The sequence below is a fragment of the Cervus canadensis genome, chromosome 14, assembly GCF_019320065.1.
Source record: "Cervus canadensis isolate Bull #8, Minnesota chromosome 14, ASM1932006v1, whole genome shotgun sequence".
NCBI classification, from domain to species: Eukaryota; Metazoa; Chordata; class Mammalia; order Artiodactyla; family Cervidae; genus Cervus; species Cervus canadensis.
Window position 1 is genome coordinate 11,599,275 of NC_057399.1, and position 12,579 is coordinate 11,611,853.

The window sequence follows — 12,579 nt, forward strand, 5'->3', positions numbered from 1 at the left end:
AGTCTTGATTCCAGCTTGTGATTCATCCAGCCCAGCATTTTGCATGATGCTCTCTCATTTAATTTCTGTAACAATATTCATTGGAGTCTGTATTTTCCAACTATTCCCTCTCCAAACTAGACCAAACTAAATCCAGGAAGTAAAACCAAGATTCAAATTCCAACAAAAATTTAAGCCCACGATATTCAACCTAGAGACTCTAGTTAGCTTTGTGGGGTTTTGTTTGTTTTTTGGCCAAAAACTGAGGGACATATGGGATCTTAGTTCCTTGACAAGGGATGAAACTCATGCCCCCTGCAGTGAAAGTGCAGAGTCTTAACCATTGAACCACCACGAAATTCCCTGGTTAGCTTTTTGAAAATGATTATTGAGGGGCAAGGAATAACCTCATTCTTTTGGCTTAAAATCAAACCAAAGAAAGCTATTTTAGCATCTATACACATGATTATGAAATCCAACTTTTAACCTACCTTCTCTTTGTGAGGTGCGTGACATGTGTTTCTCAGAAGATGAATTAGAATCACTGTGATGACAAGGTGAACCAGAAACTCTAGGACCAGATGAACTTGACAAAGTAGTAAGATCTTGAAAATACAAAACATTCTAACAGTGAATGCTGGCAGTGTCTCAACTTTTTAATTATCTACTTGAGTCATATTTTTAAAGTTCATCTGAAGCATGCCAAGTACATACCCACCTAAAAGTGGTCCATAAATAACTAAGATTGAGGTGGACAAGATATTTCTTTGGGATGTCCTGTCCATTCCAAGGCTTAGTCCCTTTCTAAAACTCTTTACACCAATGACTTCCTTAAGTGAAATAAAAATGAAAAACCAAATAAACACAGGAACATCTTGAAAAGTAAAAGTGAAGTCGCTCAGTCGTGTCCGACTCTTTGCGACCCCATGGACTGTAGCCTACCAGGCTCCTCCATCCATGGGATTTTCCAGGCAAGAATACTGGAGTGGGTTGCCACTTCCTTCTCCAACATCTTAGGTTCCCCATTATTTCTGTAGTGAAATGGAATCAGAAAATTCAGCATGAATGAAAACTGAGCTGCTCAATCTGTTGTTTTATGTTAGAATAGCATCCAAACAACAGGCCCATTACTGAAAACACGAACAGATCTTCCTTAAAGCATACCAACAACTTCTATCATGCTTACTGAAATTATGTGAATACTATCTTTGAAATGCAATACAAACGTAACATTGAAATCTGAGAAAATAAAATAAATATCAGATAGGGGAGTCTGATGTACTACTTCAAACAGCAGTCTCTATGTCACACTTTTCTTATAGCCCCACACATCTGTGGGGACTTCTTATTAATCTAATTTCTTTTGATGGTATTAAGTATCAGAATTACCTTTAAAAGACAGAAAACCTTCTTGGTTTTTAAGCAAAACATGCCAACTAGATATCCTAAATCACTACTTCTCACTAAGCTTAAGTTGATTATTAATGTTTAACCTAACAAATTCTGATATTAAAAGGACTGTACTTACATGTTAATGAAATCTCTTGCTTGCAAATAAGCCGGTAAAACTTAAATTTCTACTTTCAGCAATGAAATTAGGCAACTGCAATACAAAGAGGCCTATACATTCCCAAAGATCTTCAAAAGTGGCCACATGCAGAGAGAAAGATTCCAACCATTTGAAGCTGATTTTAAATGGCAATTCATCAGAAAGACGTAAAAAGATTGACAGTACTTTGGGCTATCACTAATATTTGAGATAATGATGATTTACAAACACTGATGAATATTTTCTGGCTAGCAGAAGGCTAAAAATTTTTTTTTAGAGTTTGAAGTTATTATTCCTAGATCATTTGTGAGGCACAAACTAATACTACATCAAAGATACATATAGATCAGTATACTTCTTTGGGAAAAAAGCTCTCACTGAGCTTTCCAAAGAATGTCTTTTAATTTTCTTCCCTTCTTCCTGTTATCATTCTCAAAATAGAAATGCATACCCTCCCCAAGTCTGAGATTTAGAAAACTCTTTCTTTTAATCAAAAAAGGAAAGCTTACCTGAACTTGATGTTGTTCTTCTTGCCCTCAAAATGGGATAGCTGCCTACTTCTAAAGACTTGGTTAAGTCAAGATCATGCAAAATCAAGAGATATCCAGAGGACGTTGAGATCAACATTTTGGAACAATCTGGTGTTAATCTCATCCGCATGAGAAAACGTGTGTGAAAGAATTTCTTATGTGGACATCCATCTTCTGTACACCTTCAGAAGAAATCAAACCAAGAAAACCTAGTTATGATAAACACAAACATTCAGTGATAGTTATATTTTTGCCCTTCCAGCTAGAATTTACACTCAATGTACACTCAGACTTATACAGATGAAAAATTTTTGCTCACCATTCCTTTTTCCATCTCTTTAATTTTTTAAAAAAAGATTATTCTTTCTTTCTGAAGTATATTAAGTAAAACTTTGTTGAGGAAAACTCTCACTTTTTATTGCTCTGAAAGTCTTTATTTCACTGTTTTTGATTAAAGGTTTAGCTGAGCTTATCTATAAGGGTTGATAATTATTTCTTTCTAAATAGGATAATATTTCATTGAGTTCTGGCTTCCACTGTTGTTATTTTAAAGTTTGTTATCACGTGAATTGTTACTTTGGATACTTTTTTTTCCTTGACTAATCTTCCCTTGTCTTTGGAGTATTGCAGTTTCACTCTGATGTTTGTAAATGTTGATTTCTTATTATTGATCTTCACTGAGATTTGTTTGACTTTCTAAATCTTAAGATTCAAATTGTTTGTATATTCTGGAAGACTGTACGTCATTATTCCAAAGTTGCCTCTCACCTATTTCTCACTTCTTTTGGAGTTTTAAATAGATACTTGAAATACTCCCATAAGACTCTTGTCTCATAACTGCTCTTTCATGTTTTCTATCTCCTCACCTCCATATATTGCCTTCTGGGTAATTTTTCAGTATCTCTCTTAATCTGTTGTATAAACTGTTTCTGCCACTTGTTTTTATAAATTTCAACAGTACTTTTTTTTTTTTTTACTTCTTTAAGTTCTATTTGGCTTTATTTCAAACCTGCATGATCTTTTGGATAGATTTTTATTCCTTGCCTAATATTTTTTATTCCCCATTTTATTTCCTTGTTAATTATTTTTAAAACTGTGAAATGTATCATCCTTACAGAAAAGTACATAGATAAAGCACTTGTAGAGTTTAAAGAAAAGTGAACATCTGTGACTCACCCCCCATGTTAAGAAGTAGAACAATACCAATACTTTAAAAAAGTCTCCTGTTTCTCTCCCCTTGTTGCATCCTTCAGTCAGCCTGCAGCGCTTCAAGCATGCAAATGTCTTTTCTTATCTGAGAGTATAGTTTTTCTAAAATTTAGTCTCTATTTTCCAAAATATCTCCCCATTTGTTTAGGTCTTTATATTAGACACTTTTGCCAAATGCTTGATTATCTTTTGACTGTCTGCTCGTAGTTAAGAGTGGGGAACTAAAAAGGTGACTGGGAACTCTGAGTGCAAGGGCAGGCTTGAGCTTCACTAAATAGGGAGACGCCATTTTTTGAGGAACTTCTAATGTCAGTATCTTTAGTTCAGAGCTGAAAGAACTCTCAGGATCTCTGAATTCAATATTCAGTGTGCATATGGTTATTCAGTCCCCCTGATTTTGGTCAGGTACTCAAAGCCTTCAACTGTGTCTGGCATCCTTTAATATAGAGGGATTTCTATTTTACCGTCTTTAGAGAATAAGATTTAAGATTTATGCTGAAATACAAGGAGGTAAATCATCCAGCAGTATGGATTAAGGGAAGAGATATAAGTTCTTAAATATCTTTCATTTAAATCCTTATTTTAGCTACCCTTTCTACTACAGAGTACTCAGAGTTGCCAGTTCTTGTGATTTTTGAGGATTTTGTATAAACTGTCTTAAGTTCTTAACATTTTCCACTGCTAGTTTAGGATTCGGCTTTGTTGTACTTATTAAGTTTAAGTAAGTTGCTAAGATGGTTGTCACTCATCCTCCTGCTTTACAGATTTTAAAATTTTATTGTCATTGTTTTCTTTCCTGTTTCCCCATCTTACGAGTTTATACCCTTCATTTAAAGTTTGTTTGTATTTTAGAGGAATCTTCTCATTCACAGGCTCTATTTAGGTTTTATAATAATGTAAATAAAATTTTAGTTTTCTCCATAATGGTTATATACAAATCTTCTACTGTAATTTATTCCTCTGTACCAACTAAAATTTTTAAGAGTATTTTATTTATTTAATTTGGCCACATTACATGGCATACAGGGTCTTAGGTCCCAGACCAGGGATTGAACCTACTATGACCCTTACATTGAAAGCATGGAGTCTTAACCATTGGACCATCAGGGAAGTCCCCAGCTAAATTTTTTAATTATTAAAATTTATGTAGTTAAAAATTTTAAATTACTTAGTAGTGTTATTATTTTTTTTTAACTCCAAACCATTTACATGTGTCTTTTATGTATACACATACAAAAAACTTAGAATGGTCCTCAGGCATATATGAGTTAAATGCTAAATTCTGATTGAGTAATGACTATGGAGATTTCCTCGAACATTTAGAAAAACTGTTCTCTAATGCTGAGGAAATAATATACCATGGTATCAAATTCTTTCCTACTGAAGGAAGCAACTACAGAAAGCTTTTATTTGTTCAAAGTAACCAGTGCTACAGATGGAAAAAAAAAAACAAAAAACCCAATGTAACTTCCCCAATATTACTTCAAAACAAACATATCAAACCTGATTTTCATTAGAGAATGTAGTTATTTCTTCACACTAATAAATCAAAAAACCAAGACCCACATTTTATATATATATATAAATACATATAAAAGGCAATGCAAACAATTATTGAGCTTCATCTTCTGGACAAGAATGCCAAGTTAGTCTCTCTTCATAAAAAGCAATTACAATTTGAGGACACTTCATATTTGCCTCTTTTGCCAGTACCAAGTCTGCCTCATCGGAATCTTTCCATTTCATGAGGAACATTAATTCTCCACTGCTGTCTGTGGCACCAATTATTCGTTCTGGATCAAGACCTCTGGCAAAACCTCTCGGTTTATCAGCAGCATCTCTTTTCTTCTTTCATTTGCTATCATCAGATTCACTGTCAGACAAAGATTTTCTTTTTGTTCCATCTTTTTCTTTAGCAGCTTTTTGAGAATTAAGAAATGCTTCAATTAACTCTGGACAATCTAAATTTTCTTCAGGTTCCCAAGTATTGTCTGCATCTGTAAATCCCTTCCACTTCAGGAAATACTCCACCTTCCCATTCACTACACGGCGGTCCAGTACTTTTTCTACTACAAATTCTTCAGGTTCTGCCTCTTCAACTTTTTTACTCTTTCCATTTTGTTTCTTTCCCATTTTTTGCAATGTAGTTTTATTGGAGGCCATTATTTATTGCAGACTTGAAGAGCTATTATTCACCGCCTCTGAGCTGCTCCGGGTCCCGGGTCTGCGGCGTCTCCTAGTAGTGTTATTTTTATATTTTGATCTTATATAAACAGTTGTATTAACTCTAATAATTTGTCAGTAGAATTTCTAGGGTTTTCTATCTAGTCCATGTGTCTAAAAACTGTGGCCTATGGGCAAAATCTGGATTACTGCCTGTTTTTTTTAAAAATTAATTTATTATTTTTGGTTGCCGGGTCTTCAGTGCTGCACATGGGCTTTCTCTAGTTGCAGCGAGCAGGGCTTCTCACTGTGGTGGCTTTTCTGGTTGCAGAGCACAGGCGGCAGGCGCATGGGCTTCAGTAGTTGTGGTGCACAGGTTTAGCTGCTCTGTGGCATGTGGAATCTTCCTGGACCAGGGGTTGAACTTGTGTCCCCTACAACGGCAGGCAGATTCCTAGCCACTGTTCCACTAGGGAAGTTCTCATTGCCTGTTTCTACATAGAAAGTTTGTTGGAACACAGCCATACTCATTCATGTATTATCTATGACTGCTCAGAGACAACAGAATGTGTGTGCATGCTAAGTCACTTCGCTTGTCTGACTTGCTGTGACCTCATGGACTGTAGCCCACCAGGCTGCTCTGTCCATGGGATTCTCCAGGCAAGAATACTGGAGTGGGTTGCCATTTCCTCCTCCAGAGGATCTTCCCAACCCAGGGGTCGAACCTGCATCTCTTAAGTCTCCTGCATTGGCAGGCAGGTTCTTTACCACTAGCGCCACCTGGGAAGCCCCAGTAGAACACACAAAGTCTAAAATATTTATTACACAGTTGTTTATAGAAAGTTTGCCAGCCCCTGATATAGACAATCATATCATCTGTGAGTGCTGTTTCCTTTTTTCTTCTCCAGTCCTTATATATTCCAATCCTTCCTTACTTCACTGCACCAACTAGGACCCTGCTTCCCTCCACACTGAAACAACAGTGAACAGTGACAGCAAGAGCAGGCATATTCTTCTTCCTGATCTTAGAGAGAACTTCTAAAATTTCACCATTTAAAAATGTGCCATAGGGTTTTAGTGCATACTTTTAATGGGTTTCCTTCTATGTCTAGCTAATTAACAGATTGTTTTTAACAGTTTTATCATGGTATAATTTACATACCATAAAACTCATTCATTTTAAGTGTACAATTAAATGATTTTTTTAGTAAATTTACCGAGTTGTGCAGTCATCAATATAACCTAATTTTAGAACATTTTCATCACTTTAAAAATCCCTCTTCCCCATTAGTAGTTGCTCCCTTTCCGACTCCCAGCCACAGGCAGCCAGTACTACTTCCTGTCTCTGTAGATCTGTTGTTGACAATGCATATAAATAGAATCATAAATTGCCTGGTTTAGCTTTTTCAATTAACTTTTCTGAGCTTCTTCGACACTGTAGCACCTAACAGTCTGTTCATTATCACGTAGTATTCTACTGTATAAAAATATCATCACATGTTGTTCATCCTTTTACCAGTAGATAGGTATTTGAACTGGTTCTATTTTCTTCTGCTATTATGAATAATACTATTATAAGCATTCTTTGTGCAGACATATGTATTCATTTCTCTTGGGTAGATACCTAGAAGTGGAATTGCTGGATCACATGGCAACTCTTATGTTTAACATTTTAAGAAGCTGCCAAACTGTTTTCTAAGATGGCTGTATCATTTATTTTCCTACAAGCAATATGTGAGATTCCGGTTTCTTCATACTCTTGCCAGTTTCTGTTGCTGTCTTTTTGGTTAGAGCTATCTTATTGAATATGAAGTGGTATCTTATTTCAGTTTTAATTTGCATTTCTTTTAAGACTAATGATGTCATACATCTATCCAGGTGCTTATTAATCATTTGTATATTGCCCTTGGTGAAATGTCTATGTAAATATCTCGCCTATTTTTAAAGTGGGTTATTTGTATACATATAAGTGAGCTGGAAGTGTGTTCTTTATACATTCTGGACACAAATCCTTTAAGTAAATGTGATCTACAAATATGCTATCCCATTCTGTAGTATTTCTACAGAAATACTTAGTGTCATTTGATATACAAAGCTTTTTAACTTTAATGAAGTCCATTTTATCAATTTTTAAAATCAGTTTGGTGTTATATGAAAATTTACTCACATGTTTTCTTCTAAGAGTTATATAGTTTCAGCTCTTATGTTCAGGTTGAAATCCATTTTGAATTCCTTTCTGTGATGCGAGATAATGGTCTAAATTCATCTCTCTGCATGTGGGTATCTGGTTGCTCATATGAACAGACTATCCTTTCCTGTACCACTGAATTACCTTAGCACCTTTGTTGAAAATCAGCTGATCATAAATGTAAGGGTTGATTTCTGGACTCTCAATTTTGTTCCCTTAATTTATGTTAGATATCTATCCTATGCCAGTACCATCTTGCCTTGATTACTATGGCTCTGTAGAAATTTCTGAAATCAGGAAGTGTGAATTTTCCAAATTCATTCTTCCTTTTGAAGATTGTTTTGGTTATTCTGGGTTATTTGTATTTCCATACAAATTTTAAAATTGGTTTGACAATTTGTCCAAAAAAAAAGGCAGCTAGAGTTGATAGGGATTGCACTCAATCTATATATTAATTTGAGAGAATTGCCATCTTAATGATATTGAGATCCATGAGCATGGAATGGTCTCTCCATTCACTTATATTTTATTCTTTTTGATGCTATTATGAGTGGAATTTTTCTTTTCATTCTTTTTTGGACTATTCATTGCTCATGAACAGAAATACAGTTTTATATATGAATCTTATATATCTTATGACCTTGCTGAATTTATTAGTTCTAGTAGTTTTGTGAATTCAAAATTTTTAATATATAAGACCATATCTTATATAGATAATTTTACTTCTTTCTTTCCAATCTAAATGCCTGTTATTTTTCTTGTCTGAATTACTTTCAGTGCATGTCCAGTAAGATGTATAAAAGTGGTAAGAGGAGGCACCCTTGCCTTGTTCCCAGTCTTAGTGGGGGTGTTTTAGTCTTTCAGCACCGAGTATGATTTGAGCTGTAGGCTTTTTACAGCTGTCCTTTATCAAGCTGAAAAGGTCCCTGAGAGTCTCATCACAGTGGGAACTGGATTTTGTCAGGTGTTTTTCCTGCCTTGGACGATCATATATATGGGCTTTGACCTTTATTAATATATTACACTAATTGATTTTTAGATGTTTAACCAACCCTATCTATATTCCTGGAATAAATTCCACTGGTTGTGACATATAATCCCTTATATATGTTGCTAGGTTAGATTTGCTGATATTTTGTTGAGAATTTTTATCAAACTATCAGGAGAAGGATATTGGTCTGTAGTTTTCTATTCTTATGATGTTTGTCTGGGTTGGTATCAGAGTAATACTAGCCTCATAAAATGAATTGGTAAGTGCTCTCCCTTCCTCTCTATTTTCTGTAATACTTTGTGAAAGATTGATATTATTTATTCTGTAAATGTCAGGTAAAATTCACCAAACTTCATAAGTGAAGACTTATGAGTCTGGGCTTTTCATTGTGGGAAGATTTTTAAATTGCCAATACAATTTCTTTACTTGCTATATAGGTCAGTAGGTCTAGAGATTTTCTGTTTGCTCTTGAGTTAGTTTAAATAATTTGTGATTCTGCAGGTACTTGTTTATCTAAGTTGTCTGATTTGTTGCCATAAAGTTGTTCATTGTGTTCCTTTGTGGGGCTTCCCTGATGGCTGAGCGGGTGAAGAATCCGCCTACAATGCAGGAGACAGAGGAGTCAGGGGTTCAATCCCTGGGTTGGGAAGATGCCCTGGAGGAGGAAATGGCAACGCACCCTGGTCTTCTTGCTGGGAAAATCCCACGGACAGAGGAGCCTGGTGGGCTACAATCCAAGGAGTTGCAAAGAGTAGGATACAACTGAGCAACTAAGCACATATTCCTTTTTAATCCTTTTAATTTCTGTAATGATGTACCTTTTGTTTTAATTATGAATGATTGTTGAATTTTATTCTTCAGTTGATACAGTCATAAAGATTTATCTATTTAATCTGTTAATGTGATAAATTATACTAACAGAATTTCTACTGATAAGTTGTCTTTTCATTTCCAGAATAAACCCAAAGTGGTCATGATTATTTTGATTAATTTCTTACAGGATCTTTTTTTTTTAGAATATTCAAATCTACATTCATATTACAGACTGAACTTTCATTTTTAATTTAGGTATCAAGGTCACACCAGCTTCATACCTAAGGTAAGGAGAATTCCATTTTTCTGCAATCTGGACAGCTTAATAAAATTGGAATGTTCTGTTTCTTGTAGTATTTGGCAGTAGTCACCTGTAAAACTGACATGCTGCTGTTTTATTAGTAAATATGTTTTAATTGACTTTTTTTTTTTCATTTCTCTAATGGTTAAAGCAGAGGTGATGTTCAGAATATTTAAATAACCAGCCCTGCATGAAAACTAGCCAGAGTTGATGCTGGAATTGGATCCTAAGTTCCAGAGTTTCAGTGCTGGAACTGGATCCTGCAGTTAGCCTACTATGTAAGAGGGACTTTGGCTACTAGATCATAAAGAGAGATCTTGAGGGAGGTATCTCCAGAGAGGTTCGAGGGTACCCAGAAGGTGCTAGGATATGACACCTGAGGATGATTCATGACAGTAACTATCTATTAGTTTGGAAGAAATTCAATCTTTTAACAACCTTTTCAGCTGAACCAGTGCATAATGGTTAAATATCTGTCCTGGTAATGTCTATTTAAGGTTTTCTATTTCTTCCTTGATCACTTCTGCAAAGGTGTATTTTTTTGGGTAATCTGTCAGTTTCATCAAAGTTTTCAAGTATATTGGCAGAAAAGTGACCTTATTATTTTATTCTATATTGTATTTTTTATTGTCTCTCATTGTTAAGATTGTGTCATCTCTCTTTTTTCCTTAATGTATCTTACCCAGAGAAGAACAAGCTTTTAAAAAATCTTTATTGTACTTTCATTCTCTATTTCATTAATTTCTCCTTTTATCTTAATCATTTCTATATATCTACTTTCATCAGATTTACTTTTTTATCTTTTTCAAGTTTTTTGAGTAAGATGTTTAGTTCATTAATTTTTAGTCTATCTTTTGACTTCATTATGACTTTTTTCTTTGACCCATCAATTATTTAGGATGTAAGTTTATAGGTCTCCAAACCCGGGAATTTTAATTTACCTGTAGTTAATTAAACTGTACTGAGGTCAAAGAAAAGATCTGTGTGATAACAACTCTTTGATACTGGTTAAGACTTATTACTTTGTAGTCCAGAACACACTCAATTTTTGTACATGTTCAAACTCTGCCTCAGAGGATGTATTCACTATTATTTGGCAGCAGAATTCTACATCTGCCAACTAAGTCAACATTATTAATAACATTAAAATCTTCTAAATTAAAAAATAATTAGTTCTAAGTTTAAACAGATATGCTTGTCTTTTTTTTTTTTTTTTGATATGCTTGTCTTAAAAATAATCAGTAGCTCTATGCTTGGCTCAAACACTATGCATAACTAGAAATGTTTAAGAATATTCCCCTAGTTTTACATATGAGCTCTAAAAATAATATCTCAGAAATGTTATAATTCTTTCCCAAACTTCAGCTCTTTCATTTCTCTATCAGGAGATACTCTATCGAAGTGTTTCACAACACAGCCATTAGTGACAACTTAGATGGGATGACGGGTCCACTGTGCAAACGACCCCATGCACTGCAGGGTGTTTGCAAACTCTGATCTCTGCTGACTAAATGTGAGTAGGAATCCTCTTCTCTTCTCCTGTAGTGACAACTAAAACTGCACCACGCATTATTTCTAAACATTCCCCTAACATCAGTACTACTCTGAGAAACTACTCTTTTAATGCGTGAAAACAAACTTCAAAATTTACAAAATAGATTTAGAATTGAAGGATCAAAGGAAAACATTTCAGTTCCAAGAAGGAAATAACAAAATATTTTTCCTTAAATTCAGGAAACTCATCTTATAAACCAGTTTTCATCATTAACTTGGTCTTGGTTAAGTATTTGGTACTTGGTCTCTTTTCTACATAATTTTCTCCAAATTTTTTAGTCATGATATATGACTAACTGCAAAGAACTAAAGATAGAATCACTTTCTGATTGTTTTCCCCAAAGCCAGTTTCTCTCTTCTAAAGAAACATGAGAGCTAAGACAGAACACTGAGTTGTTTTTTTTTTTTACCATTTTAAAAACATCTTTTTGTTGTTCATAATCCTAACATAGTCTCCTATTCACAAACCTGTTGGTGTCCCAAATAATGACATTTCCATCAAATCCTGACGTTACTAAGAGTCTTGTATTAGTATCATATTCGATGTTCTTCACCCAGCTAGTGTGACCATGTAAAGTGCATACTTTCGTGTTCAGTTTTCTCAGATCCCACAGGGCTATTGTAGTGTCATCAGAACAGGTAGCAAACAGCCGGTTATCAAGAAATCTACAAAGCAGAAAAGAAAAACTGGTTTATTTAATCTCTTATTAAAGAAAACTGCTACGTTACCTAATCAAGAAAACAAACCAAAGGACTACAAACTCACTGTACAAACCCAGTGATTCTAATATATAATAGTAGTAAGTATATTTCACATAACCAGAGGATACTAGGAGTTAATGAGGACCATGTTGTAATTTTATCTACTTGTGTTATTTTATTGAAAACCAGGAATAGAGGTGGGTGTTTAGAGAACAGTGCTAGAGAAAATGAATTTTAGAATCTGTATAGAAAACACAAATGGTAGACAATAGGAGACAAAGGAGATTTTGAATACTTAATTGCAGGTGAAACATGTTAAGCATAAAGTGTTCAAAATTATGACAGATATTTACTTTACTACAAATAACATCACTTTCTATTTAGTGTACATTTCTCTTTAAAATATATTTACATATAAAAAATTTTAATCAAAAGTGAAAGTGTTTAGTCACTCAGTTGTGTCCTACTCTTTGTGACCCCATGGACTGTAGCCCACAGGGTCCTCTGTCCATGAAATTCTCCAGGCAAGAATACTGGAGTGGGTTGTCAGTCCCTTCTCGAGGGGATCTTCCTGACCCAGGGATCGAACCTGGGTCTCCT

General features: G+C 34.7%; 1 protein-coding gene and 1 pseudogene across 6 annotated transcripts in view; both read right to left on the reverse strand.

The window, feature by feature from the left end:
- Window positions 1–12,579, reverse strand: part of DCAF10 (DDB1 and CUL4 associated factor 10) — a 56,559-nt gene that overhangs the window by 9,525 nt on the left and 34,455 nt on the right. For 2 of the 5 annotated variants that reach the window (XM_043487376.1, XM_043487375.1), the window contains 3 exons: window positions 11,746–11,943; window positions 2,038–2,240; window positions 471–584 (listed from right to left, as the gene is read on the reverse strand). In XM_043487376.1, the coding sequence (XP_043343311.1) occupies window positions 471–584; window positions 2,038–2,240; window positions 11,746–11,943 (515 nt within the window). Of the gene's footprint in view, window positions 1–470; window positions 585–2,037; window positions 2,241–11,745; window positions 11,944–12,579 lie in introns of those variants that run through there. The other 3 variants (XR_006273028.1, XM_043487378.1, XM_043487377.1) reach the window with 2 other exon arrangements.
- On the reverse strand, window positions 4,574–5,491 carry LOC122453383 (annotated as a pseudogene). The gene has a single exon (XR_006273029.1). The product of XR_006273029.1 is annotated as a chromobox protein homolog 3-like (transcript).